This window comes from Hippocampus zosterae, chromosome 9 (genome assembly GCF_025434085.1).
Source record: "Hippocampus zosterae strain Florida chromosome 9, ASM2543408v3, whole genome shotgun sequence".
Taxonomy (NCBI): domain Eukaryota; kingdom Metazoa; phylum Chordata; class Actinopteri; order Syngnathiformes; family Syngnathidae; genus Hippocampus; species Hippocampus zosterae.
Window position 1 is genome coordinate 15,461,361 of NC_067459.1, and position 24,682 is coordinate 15,486,042.

The window sequence follows — 24,682 nt, forward strand, 5'->3', positions numbered from 1 at the left end:
GCATTGGTATACCAGCACTGTTTTTGACTGCGAGGAAAGTTGGCGCCATTTGACTGTCGTTGCTGGACAGTCCCGGGGCGCTTGTGTCTTGCGCCTGTAATGGGCAGCATTTTTCTCAGCCCCGCTTTGTTCGACAGAGAGATCGGTGCTGTTGAACGGTTTGCGGCTGGATGGATGTAAGTCTTGAGGAGCCGACGATGAGAAGAAAGGAGCGTTAGCGCGGAGCGCCGATGCGGATTTGGAACTGGGAGTCGCGGCTTGGAGTTTGAAGCGGATTACGTGGGACAGGAGAAGTGAACTACCGTAATCTCTTTTCGTCAATGGACGCTACAGCTTCGTGTTTGCTTTCAAAACTTAGCTTGTAGCAGACGTGCGCATATTTTCAGCATGATGTCTCTGAATCACTAGTCAAAGGACACTTTGATCCTCTCCTCTTTCATCTAGAACTGCTTCAGACAACAAAGTGTATGCAGAAAATTGGTGAAGATTGCGCGACTGTCTGTGTCCTATGTGTTGTGTTGTGTTATTTTTGTTATTTTGACTTTGAAATGGCGCCGCGAGAGTGGCTGCCTTTCCAGCAGCTCCTATATTTTGTTGTTCTACTTCTTCCTTTCATAAGTTTGCTGCTGTGAATTGCGAATTTCTCCATTGCGAGACTAATACAGGTTTTCTTATCTTATAAATAGTTTGAATGCTCTGAGTCAAAAAAGAACTTCGTAATTTACAGATTGGGATATCTATTGTAAAAAAAAGAAAAGATGATATAGGCTATTCTTAAATGGATTTGGTTTGTTTACCCACATTTCTTTTAAGCTTATAAAAAGTTCTTGTTTCTTCGTATATGTAAGGGCTATTTGATCATGTGATACTTGTCTGTTGCTGGTCCCTCTCTCTGGAATGACCTCCCACTGAACATTCGGCAAGCCTCCTCGCTGCCCATCTTCAAACCCTCCTCAAAACTCACTTGTATTCTTTGACATTCGACTCAGCATGACTTAGATGTGTTCTTGGTTTTACTGTTTGGTGCTTTCTACCGTCTTTATTACCTATTTGTCTTACGGTTTATTGTGCATGTTAAATTGCTCCATGTACAGCACTTTGTATGCAGCGATGACTGTTTGAAAGTGCTCTCTTAATACAGTTGAGTTGACTTGACTTGACACCACCAATATCCTTTCTGATCAGATGCGGGGTAAAATATCAAAAGAAGGTTAACGTTCAAGAAAACCAAAGTTGGGAGCAAAATACATGTGCTCACCCATGTCTTTGATGATCTCGCCCTGGTTTGGGGACGTCAGTTTTCCACTTTACAATGGAAACTGAGAAACGGACAACACAAGCAGCACTGAACCTATCATTCGGAATTGGACACCCTAACAAAAATGGAGGACAACATCCCCCTATATTTATCACTATGATACTGTTGGTCACTGTAAGGAAGTACTGTACTGTATGGACTGCCGCACAAAAGTGGAATATAACACTTCACTGTCCAGAGGTAAAGCTACAAACATGAAAACACGTGTGTTTATTTTTCATGTACAATTTCAAACACTTGTTGATTGGAGCGAAATCATATCAAGGAGTGAACCACCAAACTCATAAGCTAAATAAATGATTTATTGTACAAAAGAAAAAATGATAATAAACAACAAAGGCAAACATAACAATTGAACAGTTATTCATATGCACAACCTTTAAACTACAATGTTGGGATGATTTATTTAAAACTACACAAAGAATGAAAAACATTAGAAGCGGCGAACCTGTCCAAAACATCATAAATGTCAACATTTGGGTTGTTATTTACATAGAGGCTTTTTACTCTCATATATTTCTATTAAACCACTCGCACACATACCAGTATACAAAGACTACATTTCAAAATGGCTTGAGCAATTGTCAGGCCATGGCGGGCACAGCTAATTTCCATCTTCTGAGCACACATGAGCATCAGTCATTCTGTCAATAAGTCCATCCCAGCCTGAGAGTACGAGGACCCTGTGGTTTTTCTTCTACTCTTTTTGGGGGCCATGAGGGTTCATTTACACATTTTAATCCTTTTTTTTAAGCTAGCTTTTTTTTGAATGCTAAAGTGAGGTAGACAGACTGTAATTAATTTTAATAAATATAGACAATTGACCAGTTGAATATTTTCCAACCACTGCCCCTAACAGCAATTTCCTCCCTTTGAAAAGTTCTAGCATAATTCCTGCGATAACAACACAAGTTACAGCACACAACATGTCGTCCTCTACTTTGGCTAACGATCCCTGGATACTCCTCCCATTCTTACATGGGCGCTTTCCCTTAAAACACACACAAAGGCAAATCAGACTCTAAAGTCTCGCTAACTTTGTAGTAAAGTAGGTGGGCGGGCCATTTGCAGTTAAAGCATTCTGTATTCGTCGATGCAGATTTTTATTACACATATGACTTGTCACCCAAGGTTTGGAAAGGAGGCCTTTCAGGCCGCTGGCATGGGACAGGACGTCCGGGGTTCCAGAATGGATTGAATGTATCTGTGGAGTGGACAGGCCCCCCGCTTCAGACAAAAGCCAGGACGAGTGTGACGAGTGATAACCTTGCTAGTTTCTCCACATGGTTGGGTTCCTCGGCAGAAGCTGACTATCGTTTCTTTGAGGCTACATCGTCCAAGCTAGCTTGTGCTTGGTCAAAACACAAAATAACACTTTACCTCCTCATGCCATAGTGCAAAATTTATTGTTGGTAAGGTAGAGTGCCCCTCCAAAAAAGTTTTTCATATGCCTTTTTCATTTTAATATACACATATATCATTTATATACAGTATAATAATGTCAGAAGGCTCTTCCTTTTTCCAACAGCATAGTGCTTTCGTTTACAACAAATGGATATCTCTGCTAAGACATCCTGGAGACAAAGACACACTTTGAGCATACTGTACTAATCTCTACTGTATTCAAGCACTAACAATAGCAATTCTTCACGATGAGAATGAACTGGGAAAGTGGGGGCAAAATGCAGTTTTCTAAATGGCGGTTAGTGGCATGATCTACATTGTCTTTTGTCTAGTCTGCTATCGGAGTTGGGTTCCTTTTGATTTGAACGAGGCTTCTTCATGTTTCAGTGAAGCAGCTTGATGACATGCGCTCATGTGTTAGAATTACTCGGACATTTTTGTTGACGTCCATCATGTCAGGATTTAGGAATGCTCGGCTTCCCGATGTAGAGATAAGTCTCAAATGATTCATACCTTTGCCAAATGTTGACTTAAAGTGCAACGTTGGTAATTGAACGGTTATCGTTTAGCGCCGACAATATCACGGATGTAAATAATTTAAAGGAAAGTTAAAAAATTCATAATATAAACTCATATTCGTTTTTTTTTTTTTTTTTGTCTTGTGTCATTTGCAGCTAAACGGCAACCATTCATCAAATACAAATCTACTTCAACTCAAGACTTGACCAGCATATGAATCATTTTGGCCTTAGCTGTACATGTGAAGTAGCGGCTCAAGCTGAACTAGTCATACTTTCCATTCACGCTGTTGCTTTTTTTACAAGACTCCAAATAAAATACATCAAAGCAGCAGTGAAAAGGGTTTGTAGATATGCAAGAATGTCGCACTAAGGTGTTATAGATTAAGGGTTTGGTTTTGGATCTCCTCAAAACATTACATCTCGAGACATCTGTAAACAACATTGAACCGGATTTCTCAACTTCTTGTTAACTGTGGATTCCGGTTGAAATGTTTGCCCCCGTTTTTTTGTAGATCACTCATGAGGAAGAGTGTTTGTGAACTAAAATGTCTTTAAATTTGAGACTAAAAATACTTGAGTCTCCTGCCATCTCCATCCACTAAAAAGGACATTTCACAAAGATGCCATTAAAAACACAACACCAGAAATCAAACATATGTTTGTCTCATTCTCTGAAGCTGCACCACATGTTCACTTAATGTACTATATTTCCATGACTCAGTCCCCCCCCCCTCCCTTTTTTTTTGGATTCCTATTTCACACAGAACTTTCTACAAGTTAGAATCATTTGAATTTCAGGAAATGGAACCCCTTTGTGTTTTAATTTTCTTTAGTTTTTTTAATTTTATTTTTTAAATCTGGTGGCGAGGAATGGGTTCTGTTGCCAGGGGAGAGCTCCATTCGCATTCATGGTGGTTTGAGGGAATGGTGAACGTGCACAAGCGTGTGTCATCCCCCGCAGCCTAAGAGCAGCCACATCGATCCACCACCATCCCAGGAATCTTGCCGTGGATAATCTGCTGCTTATCGTTGAAGTATAGCATGTTAATGGGCGACATCTTGGTGGGGGTGCAGCAGGGCCCTGCCGAGCCGCGGGGGTTGGCGTGCTGCACTAGGTGAGTGTGCGGGTATTTCTGCATAAACATATACTCGCACTGGCCCGAACAATAGTTGGCTTTGTAGCGCTTGGGCGCGATGATCCAGTCCCAGCCGAAGGCCTCGAAATCCACCGTCAGAGGGTAGCGACAGCAACGGGATTCGTTGGAGTGCTCGTCGCAGTCGAGGCCCAGGTTTCTTCGAGAGCGTTTGGTCGTCTCCAGAACCTTCACTTCCAGGAACGGCTGCTGGAAACAGGGGGAGGGGCGAGAGAAAGAGGTGGTTATAAAGTGAGCACTTGAGTGTTTGATTTAAAAATACTTGACGGTTGTTTGTGGGAAAGCAACCTTCAACTTAAACAACAAATCCATCCATTTTCTGACTCGCTTTATCCTCACAAATCCCAGCCATCTTCGGGCAGTATGTGGGGGGACACCCTGAACCGGTTGCCAGTCAATCGCAGGGCAGACAGAGACGAACAAATATCCATGCTCACACTCACACAGAGGAACAATTTAGAGTGTTCAATCAGCCTGCCATGCATGGTTTTGGAATGTGGGAGGAAACCGGAGTACCCGAAGAAAACCCATAGAAGCTTGGGGAGAACATACAAACTCCACACAGGGAGGCCGGAGCTGGAATTGTACCCAGTACCTCTGCACTGTGAAGCCGACGCACTAACCACTGGATCACCGGGCAGCCCTAAACAATGGATCATTAAAGGTATTTATATTTGAGTGCTTGTAAACGGCCGGTTGTTCAACTTTTTAACATGTTGTTTGTAATCCAGCAATATCTGCTTTTAATTTTTATACATAGCAAAACGTACAGCACAGAAATGACAGGAACATTCTCTAATTTAGAGGAAACTCTTTGGTCTACGGTTTGTGATTCGATGGACATGAAATTAATTGGTGTTCAGTGTGAGCTGTATTAGTTACGGTGGACATGAAAAGTCTACACACCCCTTTTAAGTACCAGGTATTTGCAGTGTAAACAAATGAGATCAAGATAAATCAGATTTTCGGAAAAAGCCGAATTACACCTTCCACTGGGAAATCACATTTTGTCTTCAATGTGAATGAATGAATGAATGTACTGTCACTTTGTGTACCTAATGAAGTGTCCACTTCATTAGGTACACAAAGTGACAGGCGATTAAAAAAAAATCTAATTTGACTGCTTATTTGAAAGTAAAATCGCTTGTGACAGTGACTTTTCTGCAAAGCCTGCCTCTTCCCTCGGTGATTCCAGCTGGACTACAATAAAGTTGACGTGACGCATGAAGAAGAGGATATCAACTGAAAGGCCAATGGGGTAAAACCACGTTTGGCCTTTAGGGTCATTGTTGTTGAAATAAAAGCCCCAGAGGATGATGGAAACGTGTTTTCTATGCTTATTTGATCTTGCTTTTGTTTTGGATCTTTTTCTTTTTTTCTTCTTTTTTTTAGTTCAAGAATAATAACGGAAACAGTGGCTAAGACACCAGAGATGTGACCCAAACAAGCACTTGGCAAATATTTGGATGAGCCGATTCTTTATTGTGAAAACCATGTCTGCTCTCATTCAAGGAAAAAGTAAACTGTAGCAACTACTTTTATTCAACAAGACTCTTCTGTTTACTCTTAGGCCTTAGTTAACATAACGATTATAACGATTATCATTCTTTTGTTCAATGCGAATTTAATCCTCAATATTGAAATAACCTTCTAGATCAGATTTTTCTGGCCACTTGGGGGCAGTAAGAACAAGTTATAATCATGACAGCCATTGCTTGTACACATACTGTACTCATAAAGGAATAAAGATACTGTACAAGATGACGCCAACAAGTTATATTTCAGAACTACACAATCATTCATTTTTGTACTGTGTGTGTTTTTTTTGTAGCAGGTCTCTTAGGTCCACATCAGCGGTAGCGTTTGACATTAATACCGTACTTCAATTTTTGTCATACCATTTACAGTGTATTTTTATATTCCTCATTATGATTTAATGTGTTGTCATTAACGTTTTGAGTGAATTTCATACATAAATTACGTGTTTCTACTTCCTGATGTTATCCCATTTTGACGGGTGCTACTAAATGTGGTTCCTTCCTCTCTAAATGTCTGTATTATTTTCACACTATATCTAAACTTCCCAGGGTCGAATGGGTCGTGAGAGATTTATGTGCTAATTTCAAAAACATGACAATGACAAAATATGACATCATCATCAATGTTTGCACCGACACGATGTTGTTCTGCCTGTTTGTATTAAATTGAGAGTTGAGCATGTCCCTAGGACAGGTCTGAGGGTCCTTACCAGCCCCTCCTCCCCGGGTCGCAGCGAGGTAACAGCCAGGTCATTGCCGCTCTCATCAAAGGCGTTGATGTCGATTCCCCAGTTGGTGTGGGGCTGTTTGAACCAGTTCTGCAACACGTGCTTGAAGTCAATACTTTGCCAATGTCCCACTCTGGAATTGAGCTCGATCTTCAGCGAGCGAATGCGGATGTGGCGGCTGCCCTGCTCCGTCACAGGCTTGAGCCGCAGGATCTGCAGGTAAACGGTGGAGGTCTGCTGCAGAGGACGCAGATACACCCACAGCTGGGCCTTCAGAACCTTGGTGAACATGAGTTTGGGGCTGAACTTGAAGAAGCAGCAGCTGGGTTTCCCGTTCACCTGCACCAGTGGCTCCGCTGTGAGAAAGAGCACAGTCAAAAATATATGAAAAATGCTATCACTACTTAAGTATAAATACTTGTGTAAATAAGAATTTAATCTGTGGATGCCTAGGCCACCACCCCATTACCCCACCCCACTTTGCACACCACTGTCAATACGGTTTTCATAAATCTCGATGGAAAAAAAACACAAAATTAATTCCCTTTTTTGATTTTACATCTTGAGAAGGACCCCCCCCCCCCCCCCCCCCCATTACGTATCACATGTTGTTGTTTAGGTTTAGGGTATTCTTACCTAACTAATATTGGCTCCAATTTTATTCTGACAAAACATGTTCCCATACAGTGGATAGAGAAAGTCTACACACCCCTATTCAAACACCAGGCTTTTGTGATCCAAAAAGGGACCAAAATAAACAAAAATTTTCAAACATTTCAAAACATTTTCCATCATTAATGTGACCTATAACCAATGCTACTCAAATGAATAAAAAAAAATTCAATTGGGCGGATAATAATGAGCAACTGAGATCATGTGGTTGCACAAATGCGTAGACCCTCTCACCACTGGGAACGTGGCTCTGTTCATAATCAACACATTCCGACTCATGTTAAATGGGCACACACCTGTCACCATTCATTGAGCTTATTACTCTGACATCTATTCACACCACTTGCAGGGGCACCACTTAGTGGGCTGATGCTAACTTTATGACAGCAACAATATTGGAGGAGGCTTTCCCATCATGCTTTGTTGCCGATACAAGTACAGGTCCAGTGGTTCGCGCGTTGACCTCACAGTGCAAAGGTCATGGCTTCAATCCCGGCTCCGGCCGGCCTTCCTGTGTGGAGTTTGCATGTTCTCCCCGTGCCTGCGTGGGGTTTCCTCCGGGTACTCTGGTTTCCTCCAACATTCCAAAAACATGCAAAGCACGCTGACACTCTAAAATTGTCCTGAGGTGTAAGTGTGGGCGCGGATGGTTGTTCATCACTGACTGCCCTGCGATTGGCTGGCAACCGGTTCCGGGTGTCCCCCGCCTACTGCCCGAAGAGAGCTGGGAAAGGCTCCATCACGCCCCGCGACCCTTGTGAGGATAAAGCGGTTCTGAAAATGGATGGATGGATGGATGGATGGATGGAAAGAGGAACGCTAAATGACGTTGCTTTTTCTGAGTTGGCTCTTTAAATTATTAAAAGTGTTAATCATAAGCAACTCGTGTGACTGGTATTGTCTTTTTTCCACATGACGAATTATTTAGTTCCAATGCTGCTGTCCACCCAAGACTTCCCAACTCCACACAAGTTGTTTTTAATTCAATACTGTGACAGTAACAGCACTGTGACTTCTTAGACTTGCCACTCTCAGTGTGCTCACACGCCAACAGTTGTGTCAACACGGTCCGCCGCTCGGTGTGTCATCTCACGCCATAGTTTGCATTAAATCAATGGCAAGTCTTTACGCAATGCATGTCAGGACTGCCAAAGCGCTGATGCATTTGCAACAAATTCAACATTTCTGATTGAATTATTGGATAACATTTATTTTGCATAACGCAGGCTCTCACTTGCGCTCGCTCACATTGTAGTTGCTCATATATTCAGGCACAGCGATGCAAACGGCCTACCTTTTAGTTACTATCAACCGAGTCGGGGTGCAATTGTGACTCCAATGAGGCCTGAAAAAACAAATTTGCATATTAAAACAGGAATCTGTGACAGAGGCTAGTGTCCAGATGGTAACCTTAGATTCCCCTGGGTCAGTTATAATGAAATGGTCTACCCCGATATTACAACTGGCAAAATTACATTTTTCCCCCCCTCCCAACTCCAGCAGCTCAGCCTAGTAGCAAATCTACTTTGGCCTCGGATTAAGGTGCACGTCAAAGAACGAGGTGTCGTCTGAAATAGGCGAGATTTATTCCTGTCATGATTCCCTCGTGTTTTTCCACAATTGGCACCACATGTCAAATGTGCACAGCGGTTCATTTACATAGAGCTCCATCTGATATAATGACACCCATCCATTGCATTCATACATTCATTTCCATGTAAAGTGTTCATTTATTAAGGGAAATTTATTCCGCATCCATCAGGCATAATAATGTGCTAACAGTACAATAGAATATGTTATCTGTCCATTTGGGCCGAAGCATATTTGACACTAATATCAGACGTAAGTGAATAAACTGTCATTTGTTTGGCAAATGGACTGTTGTCAGAAAAGAAAAGATAAAATGGGCATGGACTTGCCAATCATTGCTCAATCGGAGGTTGCTCAGGCAACCTGCAAACGCTTCCTGGGTCATAAGGTTATTTGGCACCTCAGCCTAGTTAAGAAATGGGATCAGGGGTCAAAACTGTCAGCCTCTTTACATCTCAGGGGTGCTGGGGAGGGGTGACACCTAATAGCCAGATTGAGTTTGAAGGTCAAGGTCGACCCTATGGCAATGCTAATACGTCCTTTCTTCGCAACACGCCTTTTCAATGCAGAAACATTGGAAATCGGCGGTGCACAAGTGAGCCCAATCGGCCTCCCATTTGTTTTTGTTTTGTTTAGGGCGGAGACCAAAAGTACAAAACTGTCAGCGACTAACCATTGGAGCACACTTAAAAAAAATACACTCAATAAGAGCCATAATTAAATTATGGCCACTCATTGAGGGATATGAACTCCCTGAATTACGGATGGACTGTCCATTAGGAGAGTTGACTAAGGGCCAAGCAGGGGGACAGACGTAATCCTTCAGCCTGTATGACCAGGCCGAGTCATTAGTGGGTGGAAATAATACAGTGTCTCACGCTGGGCAAACAATATGTTCCTTTTCGGTGGGTCACTGAGGTCACCGTAATTAACGTGTTTGCTCATCAGCACAACGCTGCGAATGAATGATTCCAGGGTTTGCTCGGGGTTTACTTAACGATGACGAGTTGTTTTGGATCGATGAAGGCGGCAACAGTTTGCTTTTGTTCAAAGCAAACAAGGCGCCTAACACCGCAAAGGCGTGATTGCTGTTTCTTCAGTTATTCTCCTGGAGGAGTAACCCGAGAAGCACAAGTCAATTAGTTAGGACCTTTATTAAACACACATGCCCAACATATGAGCAATGTCACGTCAAACAATGACTTCATTGATGAATTCAATTTGTGCCTTTATAGATCCTGTAAGTGCTCTGGTAGAAGGAGGAGGTGAAGGAGGAGGAGGAGGAGGAGGAGGAAAGCCTGCAGCTTTATTACGCAGCAGATTTTGGCAGAGTGTTTCATTTGGGGAAAGGCGGTAAGTTTTGCTTGTAAAGCACAAAAAAAAAAAAACAATGGGAGACCTGAAGGACTTAAAGCTTTGCTCCTGATGCCATTGCAAATTGAAGCTCATTGAGATTTTATTTCCCCAAATTGAATTCTAGACTTTTTACATTTTACTTTGATTTAAAACAAACTTATGGTATATTGTGGGATCAATTTCTGCATTCAGCACCACTCAAGGAAACACTTCACGAAAAGCAAATCAACTAATAAAACCTATTTAAAAATTTTTGGGTTGGTGTTGCGATTCTTGGATGTGACTAAGCCATTTCGGAGCCCGAAAATGCAAACATTTCAAAACAGCTATCACAGCTGCACTATTATTGTCTCAATGTGAAAAGGATTGATGTCAGATATCCAAACGCCGCGCTCCAATTCGTGCGCTTCAATGTGGGCCAGGCTATCAACCAGAACATCGACAAATACATTCTGCTGCATCGAATCAAACCTGTGTTCTTCAATCACGGTTTGGTTTGGGGCCGCCACAAAAAAGGACAAAATCCGACTTCAACGGACAGTTAGGACGGCAGAGAAAATCGTTGGCACCGCCGTACCCACTCTTGAGGACTTGCACACTGCAAGAATCAAGACAAGGGCACGGAAAATCCTCCTGGATCCCCCGCACCCTGCCCACCACCTTTTTCAGCCACTCCCCTCAGGCAGACGCTACAGATCCATATGCACCAAATCCAGTAGACACTTAAACAGCTTCTTCCCTCTAGCCATTAACTCCTTAAACAGTCACTGACGTAGTCACTCTTCTTGCACTACAAAATGGTACTACAAAACTACTGGTTACTCTAAAATGGTTCAATGATTTTGTTGTTTACAATGATACTAGTTTACAATGATACTAGTGCAGCATGTTTAACCGGAGACAAATGGGCAGGACAACTCGTGGCTACTTCACCATGGCAACGTGCCTGATCACAACGTACTGAACAGTTCCTGGTCGAGACGACGACGTCACTCGACCGGTCTGGCTCCGTGTCATTTTTCCCCTCAAGTTCCCAAGCTCACTAAGGTCAGCAAGTCGACGTCTGTTTTGAAAACGTGAGTGACATCAAGATGCCCGTGATGACGGAGTGTAGATGTAGAATCCTTCCAGGGGTGCATGAAAAAAAAACTCCTCTCAAATTGATAATAGTAATAATAATAATAATAATACATTTTATTTATAAGCGCCTTTCAAAACACCCAAGGACACTTTACAATCAAAAAAGAGCAATAAATGCGCACATTCATACATTTATTTGTAAAACTACACGTCAATCAAGCAGGTGTTGGCAATTATTTTTATAAAGGGGCCACATGCCGAACGGCGAGCGAAAATGACAACCTCAGCTTTGTTCTATATTGTTTTTAATGTATTGAGAAAAAACACAGGGTCTTGTTTGAATAAAATGCTTTGCGTGTAGTAATGACATTATTATTTTTAAACAAAATTATAAGCAGTCATTCAAATTAGATCAGTCTCATGTAGAAAAAAAGAACTGGAGCACTGCTTCCGCTTTACATAATGTTAAAACGTCAAGAAGAGTATTAACAGATGCCGTGTTTTTCCAAAGGAAAGAGCCTTGTTTGCCTTTCCTGGCCATGTTTCATTACAACAGCAGCTTATTTCCCCGTGGTATAATTGCAAAATACGCAGCGCATGAATTTTACTGCCATAGCTCAGCAGGCCTGCAGGTAAGCCTATCAAGCATCTGCTTGATTCCCAGGGTACCTGTACTTCTATACGTGCAAGGAACAGTGGACGTATAGAATATAAGGGCTTTATTCACCAAGCTGTCCAGTTTAATATGAGACGCGGGGCATTTTAAAAGTTTGAAATAATCACGTGGAGTAACGTTGTGGTAGAGTTCAGCTCGTGAACCGTTAAAAACATTTGGCGAAGGGATGTCACGCTGTAGCTATACAATAAAAATGGCCACAAGGGCTGACTCTAAAGGTTCGATTGTATTTCATATTTTTGTGACATTCTTCCCTTCTTTTCCTTTTGTAACATTAAAGAAGTCACTATTGCAGAGATAAGGATCCGGCCCATTACCAAAGTTTCCGGATAAAGCAGTGGCTTCCTAAGACAGCGATTTTGGTTTCGGGTCCATATTTGTAACTTTATTCAGGAAGTAAAATGAGTTTTACTCTTCCAGCTGTTCAACTCACTATGGCAGCCGTGAATATTTGTATACATGAAGCCATCCAGGTGAAAGCACACACAGCAAAATGGTCATTTATTGTTACGCTGCAAATGGAGAGAACATCACGGTATAAATCTTGATAGTGGTTGAATTTGCATATTTATATCTATATTTTCTTTCCTTAATGGGAAATGCAAATGTGCCATTTTGTGGCGAGTGTGTGTTCGGCAGCCGTCATGCTGAATAAATGTGACTCTAGGGTATCCCCACGCACCTCGGCATATTAATCATCGTGACACGTTCACGACCCTTCTAATAAGACAGGGCCATGGTGTACCCCCCCAAACCACCCCTCCCCGAAAAAAAAAAACATCCCATCCCACCACAGCCCCACTCCCTCTTTGTCTCTCGGCCAGTCCCGTGGGACTGGAGAAGGTGGTGGGGGAGGTCGGGCTTGAGCCATGAGTGGAGGTGGTGGTGGTGGTGGTGGTGGGGGTGGGGGGGAGCGGGTGATGCGTGTGGTGGGAGTGTGAAGTTAGACCCCCTCATTCAGAAGCCCTCCCTTGGGACAACGGCAGGCACAAGACTCCTATTAGGACTGAGCACAGTAGCCCCCCAGGAGCAACAAAAGACACCTCCTAATGCTCCCTGTTCTAGCTGAGTGCACACAAACACACAGAGAACGTCAGAACAACATAAAAACACACAACATACACCACGGTTGACTCCAAACAGAGGCAAATCAATCCTAATCGCAATTATATCAAAGTTTTGAGAGTATGTTTTGGATGTGCTTTCATTTTAAGGCACCGGGACATGTCCAGTAGGACATTCGGGGGGATGGAAGGAATGATTGGTCGGGGGTGCGGGGGATGCAGAGTGCAGTGAACTGCAATAAGGTGGCCAGCTGGACAGCAGAACGCATACTACTCTCGCCGCCTGTGTTTGGGTGTGAGGCGTTAATATCAGGTCACTGCTCTGTTTCCCAAAACTTTTTATATGTCCACATATACAGTAAGGAAGGACAAAACGTCGTAATGTTTTGTTGCTGTTTTTCTTATCGGTTCAGTTTTGGGTGCTTTGCAAGAGCACAGGCACACCAAATTGTATTAAGTACAAGTGAGGATTTGAGTTTTTTGGGCACTCGTGCCTGTTCCCGGAAGTTTTGGCCGTGGAATGCTTTGTCAAAAATGTAAAGGGATGGTAAAGATTTTTGTTAATAGCTTGTGACATTTCATTTTGAATTCATTTCAGCGCAACAACAAACAAATCATGTTCATTTAATCTGGCCAGTGCATGAATGATTCGGTTCATTTTCATATGATTTGATCAATAACAGTAAAGACAGACAAATCAATATTTCAATAGAACATTTCATATCCTGTCCCTGGGTGAGGCTGTGAGTGTCAATGGTTGTTTGTCAATATGTGCTGTGCGATTGGCTGGCAACCGGTTGAGGGTGTACCACGCCTACTGCCCGAAGAATTCTGGGATAGGCTCCAGCACGCCCGCAACCCTTGTGAAGATAAGCGGATCAGATATTGGATGGATATTGGTAAATTTGTATTGGTGAAATTAGATAAGGTTTTCATTTGTTTGATGTCGTCCATCATGAATCGTTGGCAATGATGCCAGTGTCTTACTGTAACTACACATGATGAGTCGTCTTCATTTTGGAACACTGACAATTCACAACACGATTGTGAAAAAAGAAGAAGACTCTGAAGGTTGTTCCAAAACACTGCAACTTAAGAGTCAAAACTCTGTCATGCAACTTTGGCCACATAACTGAAGTTTTCAGTGTGGAACTGTAAGGTGTTCATTCATAGGGTTCCCCCTTAACTAGAGCGGGTTGTGATTTTTCAATGGAACACAACACATTCACATCCGTATACATGATCCTTTGTACTTGATGTTATTGTATTTAGAAAAAGAAAAAAGAAAAAAGAAAAAAAAACACCTGCTGGACATGTGCACTGGCTAGTTACGTTTCAAATAAATCACTGTAAAACCTTTCCTCACACCAGTAGGCCCTGCAGGTGAGTTCATATTTTTTATGCCTGATTGAATTTTCTATCTCTAATACTAAGGATATTGATACGGCGCAAAAGCACTCCCTTTATTCAAGCGTACTTTACATTATATAAGTGGAACTCCCGAAAGCATAATTGGGCCATGCATCTCCATAATGTTCATAATGGCGCTCGCAGTGTGCTGCGATGATATATACAGCAAACGGCTGCCCCCACTGAAATGGAGCTAATTAAATTTTCATGGGATAAAAATGAGGTAATCTGCCATTAATTGTGCTTCCTTCCTACACATTTGCTCTCTTCCCCTCGGAGGATCCAACATTATGCCCACGCTGCATTTCCCCCCCCCCCCCCCCCCCCCCCCGCTTCAACGCCCCTTAGTTTTAATGGATTCTACCATAAACTGATGCCTTGCCTATACGACCACACAGAGGCTGAACGCATTCATCAACAATAATCCCTCAGTGATCTCCATTTTATCTTCTCACTCCTCCTACCACCCCCCCACCCCCTGCAGCCAAGTCCCTACACAGGGCTTAATTACTGCTCCGAAGTAATTATTTCCTTTATTAGTGAAACGAAACATCTGTTTCGAGTCTTTTTAAGTGTACCTATAAAACCCTTGCATGATTTCTGTCCCTTTAGGATAGAGCTGGGCTGCTTGTTTCTCCCTGCGGACTCGCCGCCTTCATTCCTCCACCCCCCTTTCGTACACACAGCATGAGTCAAGATGCACCTAACTCCGGTGCACACTCCCCAAAATGTTTCACAGAGGAGCTGAGCAGCACAAGCCAGTGATACTTTTTTTTTTTGGCTTTCCTTCTCAGCGACACGGCACCACTGACATTTACTTCATATATATCCCGATGACGATCACAATAAATACCGAAGCACTACTTTCAAATAAAGCAGGAGAAAGCGGAGGGACTGGTCCAGAGGTGCGTGGGAATAGAGGAAGGAGGGTGGAGGGAGCGAGATTCCAGAGGTCCTAGGGAAATTTTGTCCTTGTATTAATAGACTTTGGTCCCTTTGAAATTTACTAGCCATAAAGTTGACAGTACGTTGTGCAATTTCAACAGTCCTGCAGACCTTTCTTGACTTTTTACTTCTTTTTAAACAAACCGGTCGTGCCTCGGCGGCCAAACAATTCAACAGCAATTTTCCCCTTGGAGTCTTGCCATTGATGGTGGCCACAACACAAGGCGAACAAGTGTCATCGTCAAACTGAGACCTACGTGGAATAAATAAATCTATAAAAACCTCACATAGTCACCGACTGGCGACCAGTGAGTTGAAGACAGAGAGTCCGGCTTCTTCTTCTCTGTCCTTTTAGCGCTCTACCTCTTAATTTTTATGGTTCCTGCACCTTCAGGAAATGACCCTTTTATAGGGTCAACACTATAAAAGACTTTTTTTCTCTTTTTTTTTTTTTTGTGTGTGGGAGTGGTTGGTGGATGTGTGTGTGGTGGGGGATAACTGTTCAAGTTACTACCGGTTCGTCTTTGCTGCCAAAGAAAGAGACCTGATGAGGCTAATAGTCTCCTCTTCAATATATCACATAGCTGTGAACTCTGTGACCTTTTTTGTCAATAGGAGAACTTTTCTCTTGAGTGTGTGTGCGACTGTGTGTGTTTGTGCACGCGCGTGTGTTCTAGCGTCCATGTGTGTTGACAGTCTTTGTATTTAGTGTATTCCTCTGAGCGTGTATTTCATGTACGGATGCTTGTGGTTGTACCAAATGTACCTCAGTTAGATTTAAGTTGACGTGCCAGGCATGTGGGCGTTCAGTTACTTGACAATAGGAAAGCGGACACAATTCTAATCTTTCGGGCATTAAAGACAACCACAACGCAACGTTGTGAGGTTTAATGTGAGGATATTTACGTCCAAATCAGGTGAACGGAGTAGGACTGACAACTGTTTTTATATCGTCGCTGCCATGTCTGACTCTCGTGTATTTATTGAAGATGTGACTGCTGACAAAAGCAGCAGGATAATATCTGAAGTATTTCGGGCAATGTGATCGGCTCATATTCATCCAAATGCTTCAGAACTTTTTGGATGGCGCTTCACAGTGCAGATGGACAATGACCTGGAGCATACTGTGAAAGAAACCAAACATGTTATGCAATGGCCAAGTCAATCACCTGACCTGAATCCGATTGAGCATGCATTTCACTTGCTGAAGACAAAACTGGAAGGAAAATGCCACAAACACAAGCAGGAAGTGAAGAGAGTTGCAGTAGAGGCCTACTTGTGCATTACCCAAAATGAAATCCAGCGTGTGGTGATCTCTACGCACTCCAGACTTCAAGCTGTAATTGACTGCAAAGGATTTGCCACCAAGCGCTAAAAAGTGAAAGTTTGATTTATGATAGTTCATTCGTCCCATTACTTTTGTTCCGTTAAAAGTGAAAGGCATATACTGGATTTTGAGGACCATAAGATGCGCATAAAAGTCTTACATTTTCTCCAAAATGGACAGGTCACCTAATAATGCAGGCCTGTGACTTTGATGAGGGGCCCGCTTGACAGACTGATATTATGCCGAAATGTTGCTTCTATAGAGGAAAGGAACTGAGGACAGAATACGGACGTTAATGTAGGAAGGGTGGGCGTGAAAGAGGACGCTATAAAGGCACCCTCCCAGTAGGTACCGGTCCGTGCATTGTGCAAAACTACATTCCGAAAATGGCACCTATTAAGCGACATGCTTACAAAGCACAGTTTCAACGCCAAGCTATCAGTTACGCGGAGGACTATGGGAATCGAGGAGCCGCGAGAGTTTTCAAGATCAACTACTCCATCGTGCTTGGTGCTTTTGTTTTGTGAAACTCACCATCCAACCATCTGGGCAAGGATGACCGTGGTGCGGCAACATCCGGTGGATTACAACAAAAAGCTGGCCAACTTCCGCTCCTACCGCAGTGAAAAGTGTAATGTTCCGCGTTACATTAAATAAAGACGCTTGCTGAGGGATTTTAAACCTTTATTCTGCCACTCTGCCGGCCACACTTGGCTTCCATTACCGACTGTTCTCTTGACCAATCCCCACATTCTTACATACCCGCTTCGGGTAGGGCAAGCGATAACGGACAAGCATACTTTGCATTTTGAAATCCAGCAAAAAGATTGCCAACAAACACATCCAGCCCAACCACATCACCAACATGGACGAGATTCCGCTCACTTTTGACACCCCGGTAAAACCACACTGTCGAAAAATTGCTGCCAACATACAGGTACATAAATAATTAAACTAAAAAAAAAAGAAAGAACTAGAGTATGACTAATAAAGTCCATGACCCCTTTGAACTGCTCTTCACATCATCAATTCGTCATGAAACGCAAGCTACCTTACCTCCATAACATGCATTACGGAGGTGGATGTTTTCGTATATGAAGCGCCGCTCCATGATATAAATAGCTGTACTTTTCCATGAAATGTACATGTATAGTAATAAGCCACTCCGAAGCATGGACCCTGTAAACCCCCACTGAGGCACCCACACGTACCTTGAGTGAATACTAAGAAGCAACTCTGGCACAGGTCCAGTTCAGAATGTACTGTGTGAACCCACACGACCATCAAAGGCAGCGAGTATAACCGTGAAAGGGTGATTGGGTTTGACGTGCGCGTGGAACAGGATCGCGTTTGAAGTCCTTCTTCTATCACAGAAAGACAGAAAAGGAAGGCGCTTATAATCCCGCGGGACCCCGCTAACGCGCCACAGGCGGGGGAAAAAAAAAGATGCACTCGTCTCAACTCTTCTATGGGTACCATGGAGGAGCGGGGGATGATAGAGGAGGTAAGGTGGGGGGAGGGGGGGCAGGTGTTATGGTGGGGAAGAAGCAGCAGATGATGAAAACTGCAGCCGACGAGAAGCATGACGGATTGAGCGGAGACATTACACTCGCTCGCGTACAAGCGCCTCCAAATAACACTTGGTCAAAGCAATAAAAAATTATCTTCTCTCAATTCATTGATTCCTGCAATGATTCGGTGGGTTCAATTCACATTTGTTGTCATATTTAGAAATCAAAGATGATGACATTCACCACATATCCATGGAGCTCGATTTGCCTGCACCTTGATCAAATTCCACCAAATCGCATTTCCCCTACTTGCGCAAATACTTTGCTGTGATTCCAGCAGGTGTAAACTTTCCCTCTCCCTTCAGCCACAAAACTGTCAGTTGCATCGGTCAAAAGAAACGACCTCGCTACGCCGGAACGCCCAGCATGACGCAGAGAGATCAACCAAATTCCCAAAGCACATTGAGACTTGCATCGGCACAAAAATCAGGATATGCCTGTTTTTACGCTCCAACACAGCTGTACTATCGACAAATCTAGAGCCCTCTATCGGTCCCAGAACGCCCGCGACCCTCGTGAGGAGAAGCGGATTGGTAAATGGATGGATTGATAAAACCAAGTGGGCAGGCTAAAACCCATTTCAGACTGCACATGCGGCGTGTGCGCTTCCTTATACAATGGCCAGAAACAAACAGAGAGGCAGAGGAGTTTGCATGAGTGTCGCTGGACAAAGAAGGTGACGGGGAAGAGGCACACAGATGGAATTTGTGCTCTTTTTGTACACCACATCTCGGTCACATATTTTTTTTCCAAATGCTGAAACTAACAATGATTCTTATAGCACAATTTCTTAAAGTGTTAATATCGATTGCAAAATCACTCTCAGACCTTGCAAAACTAAAAACCACCAAAACCGCTTTGTGATTTTGTAACACACAACTCACAGCTTTATCCTCAATTTCTAAATAATCAATAAACTCCTTTCAAAACTATACACATTTAGAGCCGTCCTCGACACTATTCTGTCAACTGTTTGGCCACAACTGTCACAGGAGAAAACGGTTCCAGGCTGAGCACGAAAAATAAGGAGGCCGACATGGAAAAACACAGTTTTGTGTTTATTTGGCCATTTACAGTAAATACAGTAAACGTCTTGTATAATAATAATACTTGAAATTTGGATCCCTGTGTGTTTACAGATTATGACAAAACTGGACCTGGCCTACCTTGTGCACAGAGAAAGCAAAAGTAATTTTAATGCATGAGAGCTCTTTGCGCTGCAGAAAAAAATTAATTTGTGGTTATTCAGTTGTTGGTTTTTTTTGCTTCAAACCCTTTGATGTCGAGTTAAGACAGTTGATCAATTCTCCATGCATTGCACATGTTTTGTCCATATTTACTTTTGTAAATGCGGTTTAAAAAATGTATTTGTGTTTTGAGATTTTTGAGAACATGGGTGCAGGTTTCAAGAAATGTGATATAGCAATTATGAAAAACTGTGAAATCCAGTTCAGTGCGTTGCAGTTGGCACAAGTGGGCAGAAACATACAGCGAGGCAGTGTGTGGGGAGGGGTCATAAGACTTATGGTTATAAGTGGACTCATGAAGTGGCTGAGCAAGTCCGAAAAAAAAACCATCCCAGATGAAATTTGCGGAAACAACTGTACGCCATATCCTTGTTCATGAGATGAAGCAGGACAAAGATTTGATTTGATTACCATCAGAAGGAAACAATTGTTTCTTGTGGCATAACATTTGATATACAGAATGCCATTTTTACCCTTGGTACGTGTTTGTAACGGCACTTTTCTCTTTTGAAATTGTATAAATTGGAGAAAGTGGAATTGAAAGGCGACCAAATGAGCGAGGAAGTACTGCTCTTTTCCGCCAACAACAAGAAGCACTGATTGTTGACATGATCTTTCAAAATCATGCCAACTGACTGTGAAACTGTGGCCAAATCCCACACTAAACCCTACGGTCCTCATTGAAGTGTACATGGAGTTGAAGTGCATTTCGTGTTCGAGAGCGCAGGCTACAAACATGCAAAAATTGTAGAATTGGGGTAGTGCGTGTTATGTAGTTTGAATTTTTGGATTTGTGTTTAACCCTTTCATGCACCAATAGTGATAACCTGTAATATGATAACATCATTGGTTGTCCACGGTATAGTAACCTCTGTCCCTGAAAGGGTTAAGGTTTTCAGAAAAATTGGTGCGTGTGGGGTGTGTGTGTGGGGGGGGTGTGGGGGGGGGGGGGTGTCAAGAAATGCGTTTTAGCAGTTGTGAAAAAAAAACTGTAAACATTTGATAAAAATGTGATTAAAAAACAACAACAAAACAATTCAACTATCTACATAATTTCTTAGGGTTACAATTTAGAAATCCAAAGTACTTCATCAAGAGTCCTAAAGGATAGAGACAGATTGAGGGGGGAGGGGAGAGAGAGAGATGGAGCAATAGAAAGGGACAGAGAGTGGGAAAGAGAGAGAGAGAGAGAGAGAGAGAGTGAGGGGATGGAGTGAGATGGAGAAAGATAGTGAGGGAGACAGAGAGAAAAAGAAATAGATAGATAGATAGATAGATAGATAGATAGATAGATAGATAGATAGATAGATAGATAGATAGATAGATAGATAGATAGATAGATAGATAGATAGATAGATAGATAGATAGATAGATAGATGATAGATGATAGATAGATAGATAGATGATAGATGATAGATGATAGATAGATAGATGATAGATGATAGATGATAGATAGATAGATAGATAGATAGATAGATAGATAGATAGATAGATAGATAGATAGATAGATAGATAGATAGATAGATAGATAGATAGATAGATAGATAGATAGATAGATAGATAGATAGATAGATAGATAGATAGATAGATAGATAGATAGATAGATAGATAGATAGATAGATAGATAGATAGATAGATAGATAGATAGATAGATAGATAGATAGATTTAGGATACGTTTGCAAGTCAAATTTCTCCTAGACAAAGAATAATAGACATTTGGAGCACATGAATCACACTGGACTATCTTTGTTCAGCGGCTTGTACGAGTTGATTATTTGGGGCGTGTTCTATCCGCCTCGCGCAGAATATATTACGTGTGTAAATGTTGTTGAACCCCACGATCCTGCAGGAAAAGGTCACACACTCCCCTCGACCCCGAGTGCTTCTCCGTCTTTGTGTAGCCGCGGTGGAAAAAAACGAGCTGTGCCTATAAACTTCGCATTTAAAAAGGCAAGTGCGGCCGAGAGGGGCCCCCGCTGCACGAGGGGAACAATGGCAGCTTTTTGGACACACTTTTTCTCACTGCGATGAACAGCAGGGAGACCGGTAGAGGCTCCTATAAAAGAGCGATAGAGCACAGCTGCCAGGGTTCAACAGTAATTTTATCAAATGTCTCCTAGGGGGCTGCCTGCGGTTTATCATCGGATTCATGGCAAACCAGAAGAGGGGCCAGCAAATTGTTCGTCCGCTCGCCTTGTCGTCGTAACTCCCCACATTTAGAGCCGCGTTATCATTAATAATGCACTTGACGTTCAGGCTGCTTTGTCATGCGTTGGCGCACATCAACGAGGTGAAACAAGAGAGGGAAGCTTTCCACACGCTGACAGCAGCAGGAGGTGGACTCAAGAGAGCAGCTGCCTTCTCCGAACAAATCACACACACATACACACGGGCACACACACACACACACGCACACGAACCAGGTGGACCATCATCATCACCGCCATCATCATCATCATCATCATCATCATCATTAGTATTAGCAGAGTGATTGTTTGCACCGCGGAGACAAAAAGTCCATCGGGCCATGTTGAAGCTACCTTCTGCTTCACGGTGACAAGCGTCGCCAGGCTGGCTGAATACAGTATTGATTTATCAGCTTCACCCCTAATCCCTTTTTGACAGCTGCCACCAACAGCTGATTGAGCCAATTAACCGAGGTGTATTTGAACGCACCAATAAATAAATAAAACAAACACGTGTCACTCGGTTGTCCGACTCCAATAAGGCACAAAAACTCCAAAGTGCTAAAAGCCAGCTCGTTTGCGTAATTGCGCACCGCGCGCGTGTCGGAAGCGGTGAAGCATAAAATTACTCACGCTCAGAAGCCATGGTGATGACGGACTCCGTGGTGGCGTGGTACTCGTCCTCCTCCATAAACTCATCCTGGGAGGACGCGTCTCCCTGAAAGTCGTGATGGTCCAGGAGCTGCTGGAGCGGGGGCGCCTTAGGCAGCAGTTGGTTGACCACCTCCCGGCTGATGTTGGGCGCCTGCTTCAGACGCAGCTTGCTCAAGATCTGCGACTTGATGGTCTCCAGCCTCAGCACTTTGCTTTGTTCCCTCCAAACGCAGGCGGAGCACTCGTGGGAACCGGCGTCCTCGTCCAGGGGCGACAGGCCGGCATCCGTGGGCGTCTCGCTGGCGGGAGGCAGCAGCAGATTGGGCTCATCGCTCCCCGACTGTCCCAGGGAAATGAGCACCATCAAGCACAATAAGAAGTTATACCCCGACATGACGATGCCCGGACACCAGGCAATGCAACTTTTTTTTTTCTTGTTTCCTTTTGTTGTTTAACTCACGTTACCAGTTAAATCCACTCTCTTGGCTGTGCGTCGCTCCTGTCCTTATCCTACCAGAGTGGCATCTAAATCCAACACCAAGAAGTTGCCAAGAAGTGCGTTCCAATGTGTCTTTATTGCAAGTTGACAAAATGTCTATCTGATGAACGTAAAAGCCCGATGACGTGTGGTACGGTGGTTGCTTTTGGCGTCGTCTGTACAAGTTTCAGTCCACGGAAGTGTGTAAGTGTGCAGAAGTGTCACTGGAAAATGTGCAAGAGCGGTCAAAAAGGGTGCTCTTTATATATCTCAGCTGCCCGCTGTCGTCATCCGTCTCCATTGGCTAAGATGGCAACAAAAGGCTTTTAGGTCTGTCACCAAGTCAAGAGGGACAGAGCGAAGGGGGGTGCAAGGTCTCTTATTAGACAGAATTATTATTTGTATATAACCATGAACAGTGTATGACACATTTGTTGAAAATAAATATAAAGGTTTTATCACACGTCTGTAGAATCTCTCCGAGTATCTCAAGAGCAAATAACCAAATCAATGAATGCAAATGTTTCAACACGTCTCAAGTTTTAGCTCCCTTCAGCATAAACAAATGATTACATTCACTTGTAAGTGTTGACTCGGTTAAAAAAAGTGTTCACTCACAATGTTTTTAAAAAATGAATAACTAACTAAATAAATAAATACATAAATCCAAGCGTTGATATGTTAATAGGTCCATGGCTACACCGAGGCTAGGTGGAACTATAGCCCCGTCAGAAATGTAGCTCTAGTTTAGCCCCTCTAGCCTTTAATTTGATATGTACCTGTATATTGATTTGATCAAATATATTTACAAATTATTTTCTCAGCCACTTATACATCGGTCACGCCCCCTTTAGTCCCAGGAGAGGAAAAAAACGTCCCTCGTGAATATATTTTTCGTCTAAATACTGTACTAAACATTTCAAATGCCTCAAATGGTTATTTATCGTACTTGTTGCTGTATATGTACAAGATGCTTCCAAATGTACAGGAACAGGCTTACGGGTTTCGCCCTCAGTGCAGGCGGCATCATTGACCCACCAGTGACATCCAGTGGGGAAAAAAAAGAAACGTAAACCCGTGTCGAATCGTTCATTTCATACAATTTATGATTTGACAGGGCATTCCATTGCTTTTATGCACGAATATTAAGGTACTTGCAGAAATCTGGCATGTGACCCAACAGATTCACAAATATGAATAACAATGATCATCATAGTGAAGTCACTATGTGTAGGTGTGCACCTACTTTTGGCATCAGGCAGAAAGAACGTGCTTCCAAACGAGAAGCCAGGAAAGCAACTAAGTAAAACGCAAATGTTACTACGGATTTATGGCTGATTAAAAACGAAATGAACAATAAATCAGGTGGAGAATGAACATTCAGTTGACATTTACTTTATCTTATTTTATTTAAATACTGTATTCTCAAAGGAGGCTATGTCTTCATTAGCAGTGATGTGTTTGTTTGTGTGCCACACCCACTTTTGTAATGGGCTACTCTATCAGAATAGGTCATAACAATCCATATAACATTAATGTGTTATTAAAAGTAATAGGCAGCACGGTGATGACTGGTTAGCACGTCTGCCTCATATTGCATAGGTGCAGGGTTCGATTCCGGCTCTGGCCTTCCTGTGTGGAGTTTGCATGTTTTTCCCTGTCTGCGTGGGTTTTCTCCAGGTACTGCAGTTTCTGCCACATTCCAAAGCCATGCATGGCAGGTCAATATAACAATCTAAATTGTCCTTAGGTGTGAGCGTGA

General features: G+C 42.9%; 1 protein-coding gene across 4 annotated transcripts; it reads right to left on the reverse strand.

Moving 5' to 3' along the window:
- Positions 1 to 1,602: 1,602 nt before the first annotated feature.
- On the reverse strand, positions 1,603 to 23,476 carry gdf11 (growth differentiation factor 11). Of its 4 annotated transcripts, none has more exons than XM_052076595.1 (4): positions 22,422 to 23,476; positions 17,995 to 18,147; positions 6,646 to 7,019; positions 1,603 to 4,586 (listed from the first exon to the last, which is right to left on the reverse strand). In XM_052076595.1, the coding sequence occupies exons 1-4, from the start codon at positions 22,834 to 22,836 to the stop codon at positions 4,206 to 4,208; spliced, it is 1,323 nt and encodes a 440-aa protein (XP_051932555.1). In that variant the 5' UTR covers positions 22,837 to 23,476; the 3' UTR covers positions 1,603 to 4,205. The 4 variants fall into 4 exon arrangements, with proteins under 4 accessions (XP_051932555.1, XP_051932556.1, XP_051932557.1 ...); XM_052076596.1 differs by having other exon boundaries at positions 1,603 to 4,583; positions 22,422 to 23,471; XM_052076597.1 differs by lacking the exon at positions 17,995 to 18,147 and having other exon boundaries at positions 22,422 to 23,163.
- Between the last annotated feature and the right edge of the window lie 1,206 nt (positions 23,477 to 24,682).